General features: G+C 39.5%; 2 protein-coding genes across 5 annotated transcripts in view; both read right to left on the bottom strand.

Annotated features, from left to right (window-relative positions):
* LOC144930213 (uncharacterized) overlaps window positions 1–3233 on the bottom strand; it is a 52031-nt gene extending 48798 nt beyond the window's left edge. The window contains exon 1 of the mRNA XM_078851604.1: window positions 2672–3233. The gene's annotated coding sequence lies outside the window, so the exon portion shown is untranslated. The remainder of the gene's footprint in view (window positions 1–2671) is intronic.
* Window positions 1–24439, bottom strand: part of CDKAL1 (CDKAL1 threonylcarbamoyladenosine tRNA methylthiotransferase) — a 665563-nt gene that overhangs the window by 116372 nt on the left and 524752 nt on the right. For all 4 annotated transcript variants that reach the window (XM_078851602.1, XM_073331895.2, XM_078851603.1 and 1 more), the window contains one exon: window positions 22326–22388. In XM_078851602.1, the coding sequence (XP_078707728.1) occupies window positions 22326–22388 (63 nt within the window). The remainder of the gene's footprint in view (window positions 1–22325; window positions 22389–24439) is intronic.

Consider the following 24439-nt stretch of genomic DNA (forward strand, 5'->3'; position numbering starts at 1 on the left):
GCATCCCTGCAGCACAGCCAGGGCCTGAGAAGAAGATGGAAGGATGAAAGCATTCAGGATCAGTCAGAGCTGGTTCACTAACCAGAACACTCAAACTGGGCATGACTTTCTGAGTGGATAGTGTTGTGGCCAAGAAGTTGTTTTTTGGCACCTACCATGGCTATTGCATACATCTGCATACAGGGGTGGGAGCAGCTATTTGCACTGAATTAAGTGAGTTTTGCTCCACAGGCATTCTAAAGTTCAACTCATACACTTAATTTAACATAGACTGTCAATGAATCATGCTCCCCTCACCCACAAACAGTATTATGACACTGAACAAAGCATGTCTTCAAAATAAGAAAATAAGGAGACCTTCAATATGTTAAATGAAGATATCATTAGAAAGTGCTTGAGGTAAACAATTAAAACAGACAAATGCAAGATTGGGGGAAGTCTTTTAACATCAATGCAGTGCTAGAAGTGGTGTTGCCGTGTGGGTTTGGTTTTTGTTGTTGTTTTGTTGTTGTGTTAATGATTAAAGCATCTGAGTTGCGTTTTGCTCCCTCAGGAACTGGTTCTTGCAATTTAATGCCAGACAACTTCCTAGTACAGCATTAATTTTGTCCCCAACTACAGTATTTAATTATAAGGAACCCATGCCAAATGTCTCAAAATAAACCTCATAAATATTTACTCTAAAGAGACACTGTCAAGGCTGGTAGAACTAAAATTAGAACAGGCGGTTTTGTTTTGGTTGGCGGGGACACGTGCATTTTGCCCCTCCTTTGTATCTACTTGTTTGTTTCCAGTCTACTTGTCTGCTATGTTCCAAAGAGGATTCTTACATACTTCAACATTTTGTCTTTTCAAAAGAAGGCAGAGTAGAAGGACAATGCAAAGATCCTCAAAATATCTACAATTCTACATAAGGGAGTGTAGTTTGAGGAAATGTATAAGAAACCGGGGCAAAAAAAATGCCTATATATACTTCCCTAGAAAAACAACAAAGAAAACTACAGAGAAATGATTGCAAATGAAGACTGCTCTGATCACTGCTGCTATCCACATCTTGGAGTGGCAACATTTAAAAGCTACAGTGAATGTCTAAACTTACAGTAGTCATTTACAAATAGTATGGGTATGCTACCTTCATTTTAGTTTACAGGGGACTCAGAAAAGCTTTCTGCTTATTTCCCTGGTCCATGTCTAGCGCTCTTGGGTGCTACAGGAATACAAAACAACAACAACAGGGAGATGGTAGGTCTTTTATGAGGGACAAAAATTTTCTCTCAAGATTGTTGGGTCAGGAGTACCACTCCTTTTTGGAAATGTTGATGTAACCTCATCCTGATATGATAAAATGGTCTCTAACACTTGGGACATGATAAACGTGCCAGGTGGCGGACAGAGACAGACTTTTTTGGACGAGCAAGGGGAGGTTGTATCTGGGATGATCAGGGATACAGATCACAGGTAACTGATATCTATTCAGATAATCTATTCTCTGTAACCAAACAAAGGAAAGCCTATCTCACTAGGCTTGGAAAAGTATTCAGATGAGGTATATCATGCAGATATTTTCTTTTGTCCTTTCTCTATTTATATAAATTTTGTTTTAAAAAGACATGAATGCAAAACTACATGCAGGTGGCCTCAGAGAGGGGAGACTCCCTCAGCCTCTAAGGAATTATTCTGGAGTAAGGAGTTTCTGAAGTCTAACCCCCAACTCATGGTCTCCAGTAGCCAGGGCATGGAAAGGGATGTCGTCTCTCATTAAGGTGTATTGAAAAGGGCTGCAGCAGGCAAGCACTGTAAAGAAGCCAAAGACCAGAGATAATGACAGGTTTCAGAGTAGCAGCCGTGTTAGTCTGTATCCGCAAAAAGAAAAGGAGTACTTGTGGCACCTTAGAGACTAATAAATTTGTTAGTCTCTAAGGTGACACAAGTACTCCTTTTCTTTTTGCAAAGACCAGAGAGGAGACCAAGTTGGAAGGGATGCAGGAGACAGCTTATTAGTATATTACAAATCCTGAACATAAATTATTTGCACTGTGTAACTTCATATGTGATGGGGCACAAACTTCCAACAATGGCTTTATGGCTACCTGCTTCATACCTCTATCCTGAAGACACATGTCTTTTAGCCCTGTAGCTATTTATAGATTGTAATGTCAAAACCACATATTTGTAAAGTTAATTTTGAGCATTACATCAGTTATTATTAGCTTTAACAAAAGCAGAGGGTTTTTTGCTTGTCTAATAATTATAATATGTGAACTGTGCTATTGTCAGACACAAACCAGAAATCCTGAACACGATGTATTGCTCACTTTTGTACATCCCTGTATATAAATCAGACTTCCATGCTTCCCAAAATGTGAGTTTACATGTAATAATTTCAAACACATTCTAGAATGCAACACAAATTGAAAATATTGTAACATCCACCGAGTGAACACTATTTCAGAAACTATTGTCTCTTAAACCATAATATTTGGCAACGAAGTGAACAGATTTACCAAGAGCAGAGGCAAGTACTTTGCTTTACAGTGCCTTCAGCAAGTTACTAAAGCAGCAGAAATAGAGATTCTAAGGCATATAAAATGTCCTGAGATTTTATTTTAAAGTTTAGTTTAGTCCAGAGTTCCTAATAGACATTTGTGACTACAAATGGAAAATTTCTTACCCATAATTTCCTTTCTGCTAGCAGTGTCTCCCACAATTCTGGACATCTGGGCTGCTTTCCTCTCTCTGCAGCTCACAGAGACGGATTAGTGTTTTGGAGCCACATGGTCTGCCATGCCCACTCTGCTCCTTCTTGCTGCCAGATGAGTTACTCCCAGGCTGTAACATTTACATAACATTATTATTAACAAATATTCCAGAGATAACAAAATAATTATGAACATTAGACCAAGGAAGACAGTCAAATGGCAATAATTCCACTTAATATCTGATCCTTGGCTCATGAGCCATCCAGGGTGGGTAGAATTGTGGGAGACGCTGACAGCAGAAAGGAAATTATTGATAAGAAATTTTCCATTCTGCAGCGAAGCGTCTCCTACAATTCTGGATGTTTGGAAAGTATCGAACAGTGAACAGATGTTGGGAGGGTTATGAAACAGAAGTTCGGTAGGAAAATAGTACCCCCTTTTTGTCAAGTGTGTATATTATTTCTGTGCCACCACCTCCAGCATCTTCCTGCCAAAGGAAGCCTCTGCAGAAGATAGAAGGCCCAATTTGCAGTGCTTAATTAAGGTGTTTGCTGTAGACCAAGTGGCCACTTTGCAAATTTCCAAAGTGGATGTACTTGCTTATTCCTCCAATGAGGCTGATAAAGATCTCATGGAGTGCACCTTGATCCTTTCTAAGACAGGAAGCTCTGATGATTTGTAGGCTTCCACGATACATCGCCTAGCAATAGAGAACTAGGAAGTTTTAAGTCCCTGGCATTTTGGGTAGAAGCACACAAATTAAGGAGCCTGATATTCTCATGAATTCTATATGCTTGATATAGATTTTCAATGTTTTTCTGACATCTAAAGTGTGCCACACCTTTTCAGATGGATGTTGTGGTTTTGGACAGAATGAAGGAAGCACAACCTCTCTTGGGAAGAATGGAAGGAAGAATTTACCTTTGGAAGAAAGGATTTTGGTGTCCTGAGCACCACCTTGCTCTTCTTGAACATGCATTAAGACTGTGGTAGAGATAAGGTTGCAAGCTTCAACATTGGCCTGGTAGATGTGACTACCACTCAGAAACAAATCTCAGTGGATAAATGAAAGGCTGACACTGAAGTCAGAGGCCCGACGGGATGGCTTGTCAAGGTCCTCAAAACTAGTAGAAGGTCCCATTTTGATCTGGCTAATTGAACTGCTCAAAGGAATCCACTACTACCTGTGGATTGTCTGCCTGGGAGCCAGAGGATCCTGCAAATCACATGCTACTAAGAACAGACACCTGACGCACAGTTATACTGGGCTGAAGGCCTCTGTCTACGTCTTCTTAGAGACAGTCCAGAATGGTTGGAATTCCAGGATTTCTGGGAATTGCATTGAGTTCTTAGCATCAGTTGCTGGACCAGATGGGGATATAAAGATGTGCATCCCTTAGATCGACTGAAGTCAAGGTGTCTCCCCAGGATAGCGGGGGATGACACCACAGAGGATAGGGTCTCCATCCAAAACTTCATTTTCTTTATCCACTTGTTGAGCCTTTTGAGGTTAAGATTGACTTGATACTCTCTGTGCCCTTCTATACAATGAAGAAGATGGAGTAGAACTCAGATAACCTTTCTTCTGAGGGAAAGTTTTCCATCACTCCTATATCCAGAAGATGAATTATTTCATTCTGGATCAGATTGTCTTTTATGGGGTCATTGGAGCTGGGTGACAGGATGAAGAATAGATGGAGTAGAGCATGCAGCTCAAGAGTATCCCTGGCTCACTATTTCCCAGACCCACTTGTCTGAGGTGAAAACCATTCCTCTAGGAAATAAGAAGCCCTTCCCCCTAGTTTCAGATCTGGGTGGAGACCTATGCAATCTTTGTCATAAAGTGGGTTAGGGGTAAGAGGAGCTGAGGTCCCTCGGGGCCCTCTCCCTGGATCTCAATTATACTCTTTTCCCTTCAGAAATCTCTTATCCCTTTGCTGGTACTGCTGGGAGAACAAGAAGTGAAAGGCGCACCTCTCTCTGAAGGCCAGTCTATATTCCCTTGAGGGCCTTTATTGGGGAAAGGAGATTTGCTGCATTGTCAGGTACCACCTTATCCAGCTTTTCTCCAAAAAGGAGGGAGTCTGTAAATTTGGGCACACATCGGACCTTCTTAGATTGAGTATCCACCTTCCAGGGTTGGAGTCGTAGGTGACACCTGGCTATAGAGCTGGAAGCCATGGCTCGGGCTCAGTGCTTCCATTGAGGCGTCAACTACAAATGCTATTGCTAGGGAGACTTTCTTCAAAAAGGGGGAGCCAAAGTCAGGGTGATCTCTGTCGTTAAGGGCGTTGAGATCTTCCAGACAGGAAAGAGTCGCTTCTGGAAAGCAGGTAGCTGTCAAGCATGCTTGAAGGGTGGCAAAGGAGGCTGTAAAAGCCCTTTTTGAGAGTGGCTTTCGTCTTTCTATCTGTGGGTTCCTTAAGGTAGACCACCCTTTCTCAGAGGATAACCATATCTCTGGTGAAGGATGCCACAACAGCATCAACCTTCAGTGTCTCAGTAATAGAGCCCTTTGGTTCTGAAAGTTATAGAGCTAAAGGTCACTCTTGTTAATATGCTTGTCCTTATCAGGCTTCTTCCATTCATCCCTAAGCACTTCCTCCAAAGAGGAGTGCAGGGGTATTGCAGCCGGAGGGGAGGATTTTGAGGGGGAAAATTTACTCAGCTTGCTTGCTTGCACCAATGCACCACCACTGTCTCCTGCTGCAGAGAATCTAGCAGCAAGCAGGGTGTGCCCAGACCATGTAGTGCCAAAACACTGATCCACCTCTGTGAGCTACAGAGAGAGGAGAGCAGCCCAGATGTCTAAAATTGTGGCGATGTTGGGCTGCAGAAAGGCAACTACTATAAAAATCTATTAGAAAGCAAAAGAAAATTAAAACAATGGGATTTAAGAATAATAAATACTGAAATACACACACATGTATACAGAAAAAATCACATATGGATCACTGTTCTCTATTGCAGGACGTGTGAATAACGGTTGTTACAATACATACACACTAAACAATTATGCCCACCCTTTCTTAGTTCAGGATATGATTAATGCAGCCTATCAGAAGCCAGATGGTGCAAAACCAGAACCATCAATCAAAATGAAAAGACCGCTGAGTGCTATCTACAATGATGTGCTCACAAATGGAAATTCTGTTCACAGATCCTAGCCCATAATATGTAAAGGAAGCCATAAACATAGCTGTACTGTCCCCAAGGAACTGGAAGACATGGTTCATGCTTTGTTAGACAAAAAGCTGGAGAAATAATATTCATTGCCGTGGGCTCTGATTGGGGAAGACTGTGCAGGGCAAACCTTATGTATGTTCAATAAAAAAAAATTAAACTGGGCTCTTTAATGATTTTAATAACGTTTTCTCTGATGACAGTATCTGTCAAACTGTCCATTTCCCATTTGATTTAATATGGAATACTGCAGTACATTTACAAAGCAGCTGCCACTGTCTCTCTGACACCTGAATTCACCTTAACAGGTTTTATGAATAACCCCAAATCTTTGATTTTATAATAACCACTTTCTGTAAGCATTCCAAGGAAAACAAGTTTGGGGTCTGCTACATACAATAATGATGGCTTATATCTGATGAGTTTTTGTAGTAAGCAAGCTTTATAATAAAAAGTAATCCTGTAAAAATAAAAGGCACTTAAATAGAATAATTTAACATACGTGAGCTTCTTAAATGATGCAGTTTGTGTGAAAATGTACAACAGCCCTTGACACATACATACACACACACTTTCGCAAAAATGCATGATGGTATGAAATAAAGGTTTTAAGGTTTTGTCAGCAGGAGTTTAGCATGGCTGAGTTATTCATGCGTGCTGACTAAAATTTCACATCACACCACAACTATTTTGCATTTTGCATATATCATATTTTATAGAAAAACTGTTTTAGAAAAATGCTTCCAAGAGTTTTAAAAACATCGTACTAATCTATTTTCCTAGCTTTCTTCCCCTGTAAAACCGGAGTAAGAGGGGGAGAAAAATTAAAACTAATACATTTAAAATATTTGAAAAGGTGACCTGAAATAGCACTTCTCTACATTAAAATGACATCTTTAAAGATCAATATCTCAGGGCCTTCACGAGATATTAGAAAATGCATGTCTGCCACTGAGAAGCTGGTAACCTCCCTTTCTCTTCTTTAAAATGATACAGTGCTTCCATTTCTAGTCCTGATGGGTCACAGAAAATATTGGATTTAAACCTGCCACAAGTCCAGAACTCCCATTGTGCACCTCACTACAGTGTAATTTTGGGAGACACAATCTACATTTAGATTGAAGAAGAATACATTTTTGGCAGACTAATATTTTAAAACTGTAAACTGTTCAGACATTTGAAATGTTAGAATAAGTCCAGGAGAGGACAGATTAGCGGGCAGAGTGCAGGCGAGGCCAACAATTGGAATACATAATATATGCTCTACATTATGTGTAGTGCGCATCACCTACACAGACACTTTATACAAACAACCACATACCTCACATGTCTTATGCATACACTATAGTAATCGTGCAGGATTAGCTGCAATCCAAAACTAGAGAAGAGATATGTAAACAAAAAATAAACATACGTAAACAAGCACTACATTTAAAAAGCAAGAGCAAATGCTTTTCAGATCTGCATTGGAAAGCAAATACACACAAACTTGTTCCCCACATTAACAGAGATTATTCTAAATTCACTTTCAGATGATAAAAATCAAGCTCCTCAAATTGCTGGTAACAGTATGATATTCATATTTTACTTTAAGGTTGTATATACTTTTAGCTACAGGGTGATACTCTCCACAGCTGGTACCTAAGGGAGTTCCCAGATTTGAGAATGAATGTCTGGCTATCAATACCACAAGCACACAATTAAGCAATAGGATACCCCAGAATGTACTACAACATGATATTACACCTGCAGTGTGTAGTGAGACACAAGACCAGAGGTTGAAGACCAAGCACCTTCAACTAATCTAAATGTGTCTATCTCTCTGAGCACATGGTGGAGCAATGCAGTATTTCTATAAATGGTCTAAAAATCCTTACAAAAACAACAACAACAAAGAAAATAATTGTAATACATTAGTCCCGTCATGCCCTGACAGTTCATGAAATAACTATAATCCTCCTCTAATAGGTGAAATCTTCTCCCCAGGCCCAGCAGAAGTAACTGGGAAGGACAGGTCCTGAAGAAAGAGAAAAGCTTGTCCTAAAGGCTATACTTCATAGACAGTTAGCCGTGGGGTGGGCTGGAGAAAAACAGAATCAGAGAAATCATGTAGCAATAAATTCTCTGGCCCTGACCAGAGCTGGGCTTCCTGTGTTGCCTCCCCCAATCCTATTCCTCAACTTCCTCTGGTAGCAAAACAGAAATTTGCTGCCCTTATGACTGATGTAAGATTTAAAATAGAAATTAATAAATTAACAAGCAGAGCAGATAATTTTGGTCTCTAAGACACAGGTTTAAACCCAGGCTAGGGTAAGACATACATAAGATATTTGAATATACAGTATTAAAATGGTGACAAATATAGTTCTGACTTCTAATGAAAGCAAGATGGAAAGACAGATTACTAATTTAGTTTCTGTAGCACATTATACCTGTCCTTTAATAGACTCTGGAATTGCTAATGTTTCATTCAAAACAGAACTGAAGTACTTTGGAACTGTTATCAGATTTATTGTTTGCAGTGTTGTTGTAGCTGTGCTGGCCCCAGGATATTAGAGAGACAAGGCGGGTGATATAATATCTTTTATTGGACCAACTTCTGTTGGTGAAACAGTTATGCTTTTGAACTTGGACCTAAAGAAGAGCTCTGTGTTAGCTCGAAAGCTTGTCTCTTTCACTACCAGAATTTGGTTCAACAAAAGATATTACCTCAACCACCTCATCTATTTTATCAGATTAAAAAACAAAGCACGGCCAGGCTTGGTCATTGCTTGAACAGAAGACTTCCCAGGAATAACAAGCCTGCTGCAGGAAGTGGTTTCAATGAGTAACATGCTTCCTTCTGAAGCAACACTGGATTAGTCATGCTGAGGCACATGAAGGGACTGTGTGGAGTTTTCATGTTTTGAATGACACGCTGACCAGTCACGATCGTTAAAGATCCCATGTTATTTTTCAGAGGCATAGGGGCATTAGCCCTGGTCAAGCTGGGTAATTGCACTCTATATATCTGAAATCCCCGTGCAGTTTTAAATCGATATAGTATTCCTAAATTCCTCTCCTGAATAGCTGCTGTGTGCTCTTGTTCAGCTGTTACCTTCCATTCCAGAGGATGCATTTCAGTGGTGGTTGAAATTAAATTAAAAAATAATGGATGGCATATGCATCTGAAAAACTGGGTTTCATCAGCTTATGTTTAAATTAAAACACATATCGGTTTTGTATCTCTTAGCAAGTGTCAATAAAATCTGTTCATCCTAGTCACAATCTGAGGCCCCAGTTCAGCAAAGAATTTAATCATGTGTTCAACTATTTTATTTATGACTTGGATGATGGAGTGTAGAGAATGTCTATACAATGTGTAGAAGACACCAAACTGGAAGGGGTTGCTAGCACTTTGGAGAATTCAATGATCCTGATAAATTGGAGAATTGGTCTGAAATCAATAAGATGAAATTTAATAAAGATAAGTTTAAAGTACAACAATTAGGTAAAATCAAATGCACAAATACAAAATAGGGAATAATTGGCTAGGCATCAGTACTGTAGAAAAGGAACTGGGGATTATAGTGGATCACAAATTGAACGAGTTAATGGTGTGATGCTGTTGAGAAAAAGACAAATGTCATTCTAGGATGTATTAACAGGGAGTGTCTGTTAACTAGTGAAGTCTCAGCTAGAGTACTGTGTCCAATTCTGAGCACCACACTTTAAGACAGATGTGAACAAATTTGAAATAGTCCAAAGGAGAGCAACAAAAATGATAAGAGGTTTAGAATACATGACCCAGAAAGAAAGGTTGAAAGAACTGAACATGTTTAGTCTAGAGAAAAGAAGGCTGAGGGAGGACATAGCATTCGACATTGGTGAGGCCTCATCTGGAGTACTGTGTCCAGTTTTGGGCCCCACACTACAAGAAGGATGTGGATAAATTGGAGAGGGTCCAGCGAAGGGCAACAAAAATGATTAGGGGTCTAGAACACATGACTTATGAGGAGAGGCTGAGGGAGCTGGGATTGTTTAGCTTGCAGAAGAGAAGAATGAGGGGGGATTTGATAGCTGCTTTCAACTACCTGAAAGGGGGTTCCAAAGAGGATGGCTCTAGACTGTTCTCAATGGCAGCAGATGACAGAACGAGGAGTAATGGTCTCAAGTTGCAGTGGGGGAGGTTTAGATTGGATATTAGGAAAAACTTTTTCACTGAGAGGGTGGTGAAACACTGGAATGCGTTACCTAGGGAGGTGGTAGAATCTCCTTCCTTAGAGGTTTTTAAGGTCAGGCTTGACAAAGCCCTGGCTGGGATGATTTAACTGGGAATTGGTCCTGCTTCGAGCAGGGGGTTGGACTAGATGACCTTCTGGGGTCCCTTCCAACCCTGATATTCTATGATTCTATGATAGCAGTCTTCAAATACGTAAAAGGTTGTTACAAAGAGGAGGGTGGTCAATTGCTCTCCATGTTCACCAAGGATAGGACAAAAATAATCAGTTTAGTTTGCAGTAAGGGAGATTTAGACTGGACAGTAGGGAAAACTTTCTAACTACAAGGACAGATAAACAATGGAACAAGTTACCACGGAAGGCTGTGGAATCCTCATCACTAGAGCTTTTAAGAAGAGGTTAGATAAACACCTGTCAGGGACAATCTAGGTGTGCATAATCCTGCTTCAGCACAGGGAGATGGACTAGATGAGGTCTCTTCCTGGCTGGACTATTCAGACTCTACATCCTCTGATTGTTTTAAAGTCTAGCATTTAAAGTCTAGCATTTGAGCTCATATTAAGATAGTGGACTAAGGGAAGCGTAGAAAAGGGTGTAATACAACTTTATTTACTGTGTAGAACAGTTTTATCTGCATTCCTTTCACAGACTAACTGAAAAAGACTAAACCAATAGTTTCTCATAATCATTATGGCTTGTTGTTGTTTTACTATATGATAATGAACACTTTCTTCTACCCTCTCCTCATGTCCGTAATGGAATATATCACATAGTGGAAGTTAAGACAAAAATGAAAATGATAAAAATGCAAACTATAAAAGTGGAAGATGTAATTAAACCCAATTTTGATTTTTTTGAAACTTGGGAAAATCTGATCAGGGCCTTCAACTAAAATATGTTTGACCCTTTTTTTTTGGATGAAGTCCTATAGCAACAGCAGCACACTGAAGAAAATTGTCAATACAGTATAAAGGTTTTTGATTTCATATGGAAAGACTTTAAATGTTTAAACAAGCCCCACAAGGTTTAATCATTTGTTAAACTATGACATCTGGTTCTCCACAGGGTTTATAATATGCTTCTGGAGCTTGAGCTAACCTACGTGGCACAAAAATTTGTCTTATTTTGCAAATACCACAGGGCCCCGCAAGACATCTTCTGTGCTGCTACTTGATATCAGCCAGGGTTTATTGAAAAAGGCCTGGTTTGCTGAAGAGCTTTGAGAGAGGTGAGGAGATCACCATTCTAGCACTCCTATTACTGAGACACAAAGTCAGAGGAAAAACACCTGTTTTTTGACGCGCACGTAAGAAAATGATAAAATGTTAAAAACAAGGAGTAAACAGGACAACTAGAAAGTTAATGGAGTATGTGGCTTCGGTGTAAGATGTAAAATGACTATGCAAAATGATTTGGCAATAAAGGAATACAAAACCCGGCTAATGTCAGTGAACTTGACATGTTATTTAACCTGCCACAAGAACACTGGGAGATTTATAGTGATTTTGTGAACAAAGTCAGCTTGCAGTCTCCAGTGAAATGGGTGGGATGGATAAAACATTAGCCTATCACATCCCACAGCTGGCTTTTAGGGTGGGTGATCTACATAAAAAGCCAGTATAAAAAAACCTTAGTGCTTGATCACACACTCACTGAAGTCAATGGCAAAGTTCCTATTGACTTTAATGTTGCAAGATCAGGGCCATTACAACCACTATTATCCCCTTGTCTTTCTGCTAGTCAATGACACGTGGCATAGAAGTTACATTTGCGCTGTTCTCTTGAGAGAGCAAGTTATTTTGTGTTGATTCCCTATACTGTGCTTCCTTTCCTCCCTTAGGTGGTGCCGTGGCCAACAGCCATGGTACTGCCACGTCAAGGCACATCAGAGCAATAATGGTCACAAAACTCAAATGGGATCAAATGTTTCTGATGGTAACAACTGAAAGGCAAGAAGATGGATGTCCCATTTGTCAACATCTTTCTGGTAACAGGCTGTCCAAATTTGAAGACAATATTTTGGAAGCAACTGCACCAAGACCTTGCTGAGGAACACTATTACTTCTGTGCTATATAAAATTATACTTGGGAATATGCAAGCAAAAGTTGCATAGGATAATTTTGCTACAGTATCACACTGCAAATTCATGTCTAATAATTTGCTTTCCACTATCACCACAAAGATCTCTTTTAGCCTTACTACATTTCAGGTTTTCCCACCCCATAAGAATGTGTGTTCTGGGTTATTTTTCCACATATTTTTCTGTATTGAACTCTTTAATGAATATTTTGCCCATTATTATTATCGTTTTTAGATTTCGCTATATTATTTCTCATGCTGTAGGGGTTGGTTTGGGGTAAGTCCCAATTTAGTAAAATCTGTGAATTATCTCTTCAAAATCATTAAGATATTTAAATAAGACATAATTAACTGTGTGGCTCACTAGACACCTTCAAAGTCAATATTTCTCTGTTACTTTATTACCTTTGGTTACCGTCTTGCCTGTTTTTAATGCATGTCTGGTGACAAGACAGTTTTTAGTAAGGTTTCATTTTTTCTGTAATGAAAATCTGTCATACTTGAACAAAATGCAACCACTTTTCACTCTGAAAACTGAGGCAGTAATCCCAGACAACTCAGTTATCAGGAGGTAGTGAAGTCTTTTTTTTTTTTCATGTTTTCTGATTAAGTGCTAACAATTGTTACAGCAAAGTCTTAAACCAAAACTTTAAACAGCAATATACTGCATATTTTAATATATTTGTATTCATCAGTGTTGCAAAACAAAAGCAACAGCAAACCAAATTTTTTCCGCATTAACTTAGGATGCAAGACATATCTGTGAGTGGATTATGTAAGTGTTCATTTATTGAAATTTCAATTACTGAATTAAGGACATTACGTGTCCTCTTCTTTCTAAGCAAGCCTTTCAATAAACAAGCAAGTCTCTCCATTGTAATATTCTGTTACCTTTTTTACTGCCTCCAAACTCTGTATGTTCCTAGAAACTGAACAGCTCTTTCTAAAACCCCAAATATTTGCCTGCTGTTTTTGGTTTCAGATGGTAAGAGAGAATGAACTTGGATACAGCTGATAGTTAAGTGAAGAAAAAGTAGCAGCTTTTCAGACCTTAAGATTTTCTTTTCCATCAAGCAGTGTTCAAGTGTGCCATTAGCACAAGACCATTCAAGTGTTTCTCTTTCAGTCTTCTTTCAAGCCTCACCACATACCACAAGTGCACAAACAGACTTATGTAACCTGCTTCAGGGCGGAGCATGAAAAACAAACAAATAAAATGAATCAATCCAGTGCCTTGTTTCTGAGGTTACAATAAGCATGTTTTCCACAAATATTTGGTCATATTTGACATATGATAAATTAAATCAAATCTGAAATGTCTTTTCAGGCATCAGTACACAGCTCTGTGCAAGCCAGTCGACAATAACCCACGTGTCTCATTTTCCAGAACACTTCAAAGCACCTGCTTTCCTGCATTAGGAAACTTGAGCTACGGCCTGACAAATTGTGGTAGCCTTCTGATATAGTACAGTGCTTGTTCTCGGAATTAATGGAAGCCAGGGACAGTGATTTTTGTTTTCAAAAGTCATCAATCCAAATCATTATCTGAGAAATCTGAAGCAAGAGAAAGTCTCTCAAAAGAAACTGCCTTTTTAAAATTCTGCCTAGAAATGCAATCTGCACATCCACATGGAAGTGGTGCTGTATATGCATACTCACAGACAAACAAACAATTAACATTGAAAAATCAATTCTCTCGTCAGAAAAAAATATTAAATGTGACAGGATCATTGCCTACTGTTTTACAGCGATTCTGAAAGGGGGCTTTTCTAACATTTAAAAAAATGTCAGGGCTAGTCTACACTGGTAATGCTAAAGTGCTGCCGCGGCTGCGCTTTAACATGCCTTGTGTGGTCGCTGCGCAGCCCTGAGAGAGAGCTCTCCCAGTGCTCTAAAAAAACCACCTCAATGAGGGACGTAGCTCCCAGCGCTAGGGCACTGTCTACACTGGCACTTTACAGCTCTGCAACTTGCTGCACTCAGGGGGGTGTTTTTTGACCCCCCCCCCGCGAGCAAGAAAGTTGTAGTCAGTGTCAGTGTAGATAAGCCCTAAGCATCTGATTTGGGGTACTCAAACTATGACTATCATTTCTTTTACAAGACAGCTCCTAGCATTCATATGTAAAACAGAGGACTCTTTAAGACTAGTAAGCTGTGAAACTCCTAACATTGTCTGTAATTAACAATGAGGGAGAAGACACAGAACCTTGGGGAATCAGGGAATGCTAGAACTGTAGCACTGCATGGATTATTGAAAGATGCAAGCCTCACTTGTTAGCTATATATAATGCTGCAACTCTATGTTCCTATTTTTCACAAGCTTCTTTCAAAAATGAAGTCTGGTGTTAATATTTTTAATTATGCCAGATGTAACATCCCCCCCCCCCAAATAAAAAGATAGATCATAGAAACAATCTTGGTACTTTGGGTCAGTTTGTAAGGAAACTATATGGAGGTTACTTTCTCAGTAAGATGCTTGTGAAAATGTTTTCTTAGATTAAGTTATTCTTTTAGTATTTAGGCATTTTCTCATGCAATCAAAGTTATACGAAAGAGTAGACAAATCAAAATTACAGGTTTCTGAACCACACATTTTAAAAAGTAGTACGATAGTATGTAGTATCATAGTATGATAGTGTGGCTCCTTTCAGGCTCAGTGGTGAGCCAGTATTGGGGCCTTGCTGGGTTGTTTCTGTTAGGAGGAGAAACTGATGATGGAGTTAGGTGTTTCTTTGGTGCAACCCTGTTTATGTATAAAGTAGTACACAAATCCTGTTTCCCTGAACACAGTAGAACCAAACAACAGGAGGCAGTTTACTTGGCTTCCTCTTAGGGCCATACTCAGTACAACTTCTCTCACTGTCTGCTGGCTTTCTGCTTCTCACTGATGCACAGACACATATCATTACCACCAATCAATGCCCCAGCCCCTGTGTGCGCAATCAGTCCCAGGGGAAACCCACATGGCCACACGGCTTAGCTTCTATTCATGCGTTGCCATGATGGGCCCTGCTTTGGGTGGTCGCTTCTATTGTTTCAACTATTACAACACAAAAAGGGTCTTAACTGGTCCCTCCATTTAGTCCAAATAAAGGGTGCTTAGTACATCCATGGAATTCTACTAGGTCTGTGTTGATAATAGCCATTTACACCTTCCGGCATAGCAATACACATCATTTTATTATAATTATTGTCATCACTATTACATGAGGCATTAAGTGTTTGCAGGATCCCAGCCATAGGAACTGATCCAGAGTCCACTGACATCAAGGGAAGTTTTCTCATTGATTTCAAGAGGTTCCGTATCAGACCCACAGATAACTAAATGAACTAATGAGAAAGGATCATGTGAGTTAAAATGGCTTAGTTATATGCCTAGCTAACTGGTCAACCATTTGGGGTATTATTAGAGACATGATTAGGTGAGATAGATTAGACAGATATCCTGTGCTACAGCATGTGTGTGTGTAAGAGGAGGTTACTTACGCATAACAGGAGGTTCTTAAAGATATGTGGCTCCATCTGTATTCCACTGAGGGGTTTATGCATGTACTCCATGTGCCTGGAGACAAGAGAATTTGAAAGTAGTGTCCTTTGATCCACGCATCATGGTTTTGTCCATGGTGATAAAGGGTGGGCAGACTGATCACCCCTCCAGTTCCTTCTCCACTGCAAATCCAATAGATCTGCAGCAGAGGGGGAAGGAGGATGAGAAGTAGAATACCAATGGAGATCACACATCTCAAAGAACCTTCAGTTAGAGGTAAGTAACTTCCTCTTTTTCTTCTTCTTCGAGTGATGGTCCCTATTATATTCCACTGAGGGTGACTAACAAGCTTTACCTAAGTTGGAGGAGAGTGCGAGGATGCAGATGGGAGAGATTAGCGGTGGAGAGCCATGCCCAAAGAGGCATCCATTGCCGAGTCATGCATTAAAGTGCAATGTGTAGCAAAGGTGTGTACTTAACTCCACATGGCCACTCTACAAATATCCTGAAGTGGTATGTCACAGAGTGAGGCCATGGTCAAAGGCTGGGCTCTCGTTGAATGTATAGCACCCCTGTGGCCTACGGAGGCTGGATAATGCACCCAGAAATCAACTTAAGAGATATGTTGTGTGGCGACTGCCTGTCCTTTAAACCGTTCAGCTATTGCGACAAACAGTCTGGGGGAATCTCCTGATCAATTTGTCCTCTGCAGGCAGAAGGCCAAGGCCCGATGGCCATAGAGAGAATGTTGCACCTTAGAGACTAACCAATTTATTTGAACATAAGCTTTCGTGAGCTACAGCTCACTTCACAGTATGCATCCGATGAAGTGAGCTGTAGCTCACGAAAGCTTATACTCAAATAAATTGGTTAGTCTCTAAGGTGCCACAAGTACTCCTTTTCTTTTTGCGAATACAGACTAACACGACTGATACTCTGAAACCTATAGAGAGAATGGAGTCGTTGCTCCTCTTCCGAGGCATGTGGCTTCGGGAAGAAAGCAGGTAAGTGAACAGATTGATTAACGTGAAACTGGGAGATGACCTTTGGCAAAAATTTGGGACGCAGGCTCATGAATACTTTATCTTTATAGAAAGTCATGGAAGGAAGGTCTGACGTCATGGCCCTGAGTTCACCAACCCTTCTCGCCAATGTGAGAGAAACAAGGAAAGCAACCTTCATGGAAAGGAGTGACATAGCATATGATACCAGCGGTTTGAAGGAAGGTTTGATTAGTACAGATAGAATCAGGTTGAGATCCCATTGGGGAGCAATGGGTTGTACAGGTGGGAAGGTTCTGATGAGGCTCTTCCAAAACCTAGCAGCCAACGAATAGGTAAAGATGGAGTATCCTTCCATCAGGGGGCGAAAGGCACTAATTGCCAGTAGGTGGGCCTTGAGAGAGCTGAGGCAAGATCCGATGCCTTTAAAGACAGGAGATAATCCAGGAGGAGGGGAATCCCCACTGCTTCTAGGGAAAGTCCATTGTGTTTTGCCCAAGCATTTCCACTTGGCTCGGAAATAGTGCCTAATGGAGTCCTTTCTGCTGCTGGAGAGGATGTTCTGCATGTCTGATGACTATGCCCATCCAAATACAAGGTTCTGAGGTGAAGCACCTGTGGATTGGGATGGATGATGTTGCTGTTGTGTTGTGTGAGGAGATCGAGGAGAGTAGGAATAGGGATTGGGGGACAGAGACATACAAAGGAGGTTGGAAAACCAAAACTGTCTGGGCTAATAGGGGGTGATCAGGATGACTGTCGTTTTGTCTCATCTGATCTTGTGATGCACTCATGGTAGGAGCAGGAGAGGAGGAAAGGTGTAATAGAGTTGGTCCGACCAGGGGAGGATAAGAGAGTCGCCCTGAGAGTGGTGTCCCAGGTGCTGCATTTTCTGTTGAATGGGGAGGCAAAGACATCTCTGGTCAGAGTTCCCCATTTGCTGAAGGTGTCCTGTAGCATGGTGTCATGGAGTTCCCACTTGTTGTCTATCACGAACTATCTGCTGACCGAATCTGCAATAACATTGTGTGTCTCTGGAAGATAAGCGCCAAATACGGTAATCTGGTAGGGGATGCACCAGTTCCAAAACTTTTGAGCACAGTCTCGTCACGCCTGTTGATGTAGCACACCAGTCATGGTATTGTCTGACATGATGAGAATATGATGGGAACAGATGAGTGGGAGAAAAGCTAGGCATGCCTTCCTTACTGCTTGGAGCTCCAAAATGTTAATTGTATTCTGGACTCCCAAGGAGTCCATGTTCCCTCTGGCATGTGTTTGGCCATGTGCGCTCCCCATCGTAGGAGGGAGGTGTTGGTGATAATAGTCTTGTTCGGGGAGGAGGGTAGGAAGGGAATCTCTATGCAGATCTGACCTGGGTCCCTCCACCAGTGGAGGGATGAGATTACCTTGGGGGGAACTGTTAGCTTGAGGTCCATGGTGTGATGATTGGGCAAGTAAACTGTCTGGAGCCACATTTCGAAGAAGCCAGGGTGAAGTCGAGCAAAGGTAGTGATGTATGTGTGCACAAGGCCATGTGGCCCCGGAGGGATAGGCAAGTCCTGGCCATGACCAAAGGATTGTTGACTACGGGAGTTATGAGTTTTGCAGACTCTGGAACCTGTCTCGTGGTAGGTAGGCTCATGCCATGATGGAGCTGATAGTGGCCCCTATAAAGTCTAGGCATTGTGTGGGGTTTAAAGATGATTTTTTTGGCATTGATACTGACTCTGAAGGAAGAAAGGAGGCTGAGCAACATGGAGGTTGAAACTTGGACCTCATGTCTGGACTGTGCCACCAGGAGCTAGTCGTCAAGATATGGGAACACAAGCACGCCATAATGCCTGATGTGGGCTGCCAAAATGGAGAAAACCTTGGTGAAAACTCTGGTGGCAACTCCAAAGGGAAGAACTCTGTATCGGAAATGTTGCGAGCCAACTGTGAACCTCAAGAAATGTCTGTGGGCTGGATGAATGTCGATGTGAAAATAGGCGTCCTGCATATCAAGAGCTGTAAACCACATGCCTTTTTCTAATGAGGGGATAATCACTCATTTCATAGGTGTGACCTATGAAACTTGGGCTTACCCTGCAACAACAAAAAAGGACACTGACTGTACCAGGTTCTGTTGTGCTGAACCTGGACACACTGTGTGTACTGGGCTCTGAAGAACATGTAAAGCTCGCCAAATTTTAGTAGTTTGACCCATCAAACTATTATCACAGCTGCATTAACATCTTTTAACAACAAGATTACTGGCTTTAAAGGACAAGTATGATTTGGGAGAAAAACATTAGAAAAGCTAAGCATTCTCTACAGATAGGAAAGACAAAGATTTCTCTCAGTACAACACTGAATCACTAAAATGCAGAGTGCAAAGGCTTCAATGGCATTTTTTTGTGTCAATACATGATTTTAAATTCAATAAAAAATGATAAGTGAGAATGGTGTAGCTGAAGAACAAAGAAAAATCCCTAATATTTAAGTTTAATTTATTTAAAGCTTTGCTTACTGTGATAGCCTTCTGAGAAACACATATCATGTTTATGAAGGTCTCAGGAGAATCTCTATCTATATCTATTTATTTCCATATATCTTATTGCAGAAATAGTAGTGCTGTAACAAGATAATGCACATAAAACAAAAAGATGACATAACAGTCAGTGTTCAGATTTAAAATCTGTAAGACCCATGCCCTATATAAACACAGGCACAAAGGCAAGTATTTCAGAAATAGGAATAAATTGCCCAGAAATGGACCTCTGTATTTCTCCACAGAGGACTATAAAAACACTTTAAAAAGTGTCTAAATGGGCCATCTTGATTATCACTACACAAGTTTTTTTTTTTCCTCCTGCTGATAATAGCTCATCTTAACTAATTAGCCTCTCACAGTTTGTATGGTAACTTCCAACTTATCTGTGTGTATACATCTTACTATATGTTCCATTCTATGCATCCGATGAAGCGGGCTGTAGCCCATGAAAGCTTATGCTCTAATAAATTTGTTAGTCTCTAAGGTGCCACAAGTACTCCTGTTCTTTTTGCAGATACAGACTAACACGGCTGCTACTCTGAAGCTTTAAAAAGAGTTTGATTAAATCTGTTTCTAGAAAAGCTATGTAAAATTGTAAATTCTGGAAGAAGGTTAAGCACATGTAAATAATAGGATCATTCACAGTGGCCTTTTAATAAACAAAGTATTTGGGGAGTCCTCCACATAAAATTATTTGATTTTTTTTACAAAATGATGCATTTTAGAAATTAATTTTTTCACTTGAAAGCTGGGAACACTTCACAAGCATCTGATTTCAGGTTTTTGATAGATTTCTCACGTCTTCAGGACGGCTGCTACAACCTGGCTCTTGGTGGTACAGTAGTTACAAGAGTCACAGGGCTGCAGGCACTGTAAGCATGAAAGTGCCACTGAATAATAATAAAGTGCCTCCTCTCCTTCTCCCTGGCATGGGGGAATCTCCTGTCTCTCTACATTCCACCTTGTTATCTGAGGAGAATGAGAGCAGAGATGGCAATTGTTTGGGAAAGATGACATGTCCCAACTGCGAATTCTCTTATTATTTTTTCTAAATGAGAACTGACTCCTCTCATCTGCAAAAGACAAGCACCCCAATTCCACTGCCTCTCCCTCTAGGGAGAAAGATAGTTAATATACAAACAGACTTTGAAATGCCTGTAAATCTTTTACAGTGCAGGAAATTGCATGAATATGTACACATTTTGAGAGGGAAAATCTCCTGGAACAGCTGTTTTAACTTTTTTCTTTATTATTGATACAGGTTCTCCATAGTGATCAAGCCTAAAAAACGGCACACATAAGACTAGGCATGCAGGATCAGAAGGAGGGACCACTTACTGCACACAGACATCTCTTGTTATATGGCTGGCTAAGGACCTGCTTGCGGACATGAACTTTTTTCAGATAAATTTCCATACAAAATCCATACAATTTGGATTAATGTGATTAAAATTAAAAACTAGGAATTTTATCAGTTGTAAATATTAGAATGAAGGGTTAAATTGGAAACGAAGTGCATGCAGCCAGAACACTTGCAGCTGGTTCTCTAGGCTCACTGCCAATGGGGAGAGAATTGCACTGGGGAAAACCTTCATAGGCAGAATTTTTAAAAAATGGGGAAGGAGGAGTTCCCCCTTACACTTACATTTCTTCTCTTGTTCCTTTTACTCTTTCAGACACACACATGCATACATGTAGCAAGAATGAAAGTGCCAAAAGAGTAAAACTTGTTAGCTTTAAAAATCACTCATCAAGCAATTCTATTACTTTTAATAATTTATTAAAGGTCCTAAAACAAAGATCAAAAGGAAATATATCTAAGCATTTATATTCAGTTCCACATCGCTTCATGACTAATTTGTAAAGGAGTGTATAAGTCTTCACAACTGAAGCCAAAATCATTTGAGGATACTTTGATATAATGCCACAAAGGATATGAACAGGAAGGCAGCAGGAATTACAAATGGCCAAGCTCCATTAAGAGTGCTAATAAAAGAATAATGGAATTTCCTTGTGTGATGAATTAAAAAAAGTGTTTAGTACAGGAGAATTTAGACAAGAAGAAGAGTATCAAAGCTTTTGGCTCTTCAGTTGCTTCTCTTTATTAGATCTTAACTGATCTATTACATTTATCTTACACTGCTCCAGCTTCAAAATGCAATATTCCCATCAGAAATCCTGTCACTAATTTCTTTTACTCATAACATTTGTCAATTGCCACCAGCCCTTAACATCTGCACTATCAGACTATCCAAGTCTCTCTACAAAAAAGACATTTTAAAGTGAAGGATGTAACTTGAAAATAATTTTAACAATTATATATCTACTGTTAATGCTTTTGAAAATTTGTCAATGCTCGAGATAATTGGTTGGTATGGAAATATCATAGTAACAAACTGCATGAAGTTATTCAGGAAAGAGTTCTCTATTTCCAACACACATTTATTTCCACACAGGGGCATAACTTACTAGTAAGAATGACAAGACAGATAGATGACTCACTAGTACTTTTTAAAAATTCCAATATTTTCCAAATTGCACAAATACTTAGCCCTTCTCAAAACAGCAACACCACAAAAGTAGATCACATATTGCTGACAAATAGTTACAAATCAGCTGTGCATGCTTAAACTCATGAATGATTGGGTGTATTTTCTTCCTTAGAATGCCCAGCAGGATTTCTGTTAACAAAGCAACCCCTCCAATCATACCTCCAGAATCAACAGGTAATCCATTAGGGTCACATATTTCAAGGCTTAATGGGCATAACAAACTAACCAATGTATTCAAGAGTAACAAGCTTTAAAAATGTATCAAATACCATGTGTTGATTTTATAAGATTCATTGTCAATCCATAAATTATATTTCTGGAAGGTCAGTCAGAGCTGTATGTTTCACAAATATCAAATCCAGAAATACAGTTTCAGGCTTAGGCATGAACAAATGTATCACTTATACATTTAACATATTACAATTAAAAGAAAGTTAAGATGCCTTAGAGACACTTCAAGAGCTTCATCATTCTCTTTCACCTTTATATTTATCACACAAGATAGTTATCTTAAATGTTTTAAATTGTTCTAAACAAAACATACTGCTAGTGTATTTTTTTTCTTACCTTAGGATCATAAGGATTGTATGAATGAAAAAGTTGGGATAGATCCTTAGTTCTTTGCTTTTTCTGCAGAATAATAATAAAAATAAATAAATGTATTAGAGAAATTAAAGAGCAAAAGAAAGGAACAGCAGATTTTAAAATGCTTTATACAAGTATACACATGTACGATCTGCAGACTTGTTAGTGGAACTGCACGTGCGAAGTATAGATTATGCATGGTAAGGATATTTAATATCACAAGGAAGAGCTAACATATTATTAAATAATCATTTTAAAGGCATTACCTTAATAAAAATAAGGCACGTGTATATACATCTGTAATATCATAGGAATCTGTGAATATCTGAGATGCATTTTAAGTTATTTAGAAGAAATCATCTATGTTTTGGAACATACCGTACTGAAAATTTGGAAAGATTTACCTATAATTCAAGCATTTTTCATAGTCTAGTCTTACAGTAGAATAGGTTTAATGGCAGTTTAAAGTTGCCTCATTTATTATTTGTATTATTCTTTTGGTGTTAACGCTGCTGTAACCCTGATTCTGGACAATTAATAAATGCTATGATATTTAATGCCCCTAACAAATTCTTCTGTAACTGAAGATATGGTGCAGAGAGAGATGGGAAGAAAACAGTCACTGTGGGCTGAATCCAACTTAGACTGAAATCAATGAAAGACTTTCCACTAAGTTTAATGGAAGTTAATCAGACCATCTGTAGGGAAAATTAAATACAACCTTTCAGCTGCATCTAACTTGACAAAATAGTGCTGACTGCAGCTGCCTTTATATTTAATATAAAAATGTGCCTCACAGAGGCTACAAATCCCATACAAGTTCCATTTTGACTACAGGAGAAAACTTGCTGCTTAGAAAAAGATGGATCGTTGTGTGCTCTAAACTTAAGTAAACCAGGGGCATCTACATGCTATGTTCTTCAACTCTTAGGTTGTATTTTGGCCTGTAGGCTGCACTTAAGTCAGACAAGTTCACCATCTAATTAGATGGATCTATTGATGTTTATAGCACTTTGGACTCTAAACAGGTGGCTGCATGACTGCAATGTTTATTTTAAGCAGCCGGAATGTAGTAGGCAATTTAGGTTATCTTTGATGATGCAACAGGAAAATCCCTAATTATTTCCCATCTTGGCACCACTTTTATTTTCTTTTAAAAGTGGAAATACAATGGCTTCATATTGCATGTGGTAATTCTAGTTTCCAGGCCAATACAATCTTATGAAGGTACCTGCAGCTAGGATAATTAGGGACACTAAAGTTATCAGACGAATAACTATTTTTCTGTGAGGTCAGTACTTCTGTTTTAGTTACCAGCACTAAAGAGTCAAGAATAATAATCTCTCCCTCTTTAAACAAGCAGGGTAAATGATGGTTTTCAGTATAAAAAAGGAGCATATGTGTAGCTGATACTGATTAGCATAAGTAATACCTAATAAGAAGAGTTGTTCTTCTGAGACTGCGAATGAGCTAATTGGTTTCTCTATCACTAAGATTAGTGATCTCTAAGATAAATTTTTCTAGTTGTAGTTTCTTCTTCCAGCTGCACAGCAATACAGTATGTCTTCACCAAAGAACAGATCTCCTTAGCATGGGATCTTTAGCATCAGGTATGCCAAAGTGTTTTTTTTCCAAATTATTAAATAAAAACATTGGCTATCTCAGGTATTTCAACTCATCAGCTCCACCAGTCTGGATTACCAGGCATTCTAAATGTCTTCCCTGTCAGTTATTCAGAGAAATATGATGATAAATTGGAAAACTATAGGTACATTATAATTTACTAAGCTCCTTAGTAAAATATTAATACATAAGTATGCAAAAAGTAAACAAACAAAAAAAAGATTAGTCAAACTTGGAAACTTCTATCAGATTTCATAGAAATATCTGGAGAAGATATAATTCTTATTTGTCCATATTCGTGACAGCTCGTCCCTCCTCTCTTCTTAGCCCGTTTTTTCTAATGCTCATGATGTTCTTTTTATTATATTATTGTAATTGCTTTAAGAAAACCAATAACATTATATGACAGAGAAGCCAGCTGCAGCCCCTTGACTCCTGGCAAACTGCCATGTGTCCCTCAGTCAGGCAAAGCA

This window comes from Lepidochelys kempii, chromosome 2 (assembly GCF_965140285.1).
Source record: "Lepidochelys kempii isolate rLepKem1 chromosome 2, rLepKem1.hap1, whole genome shotgun sequence".
Lineage (NCBI taxonomy): Eukaryota > Metazoa > Chordata > Testudines > Cheloniidae > Lepidochelys > Lepidochelys kempii.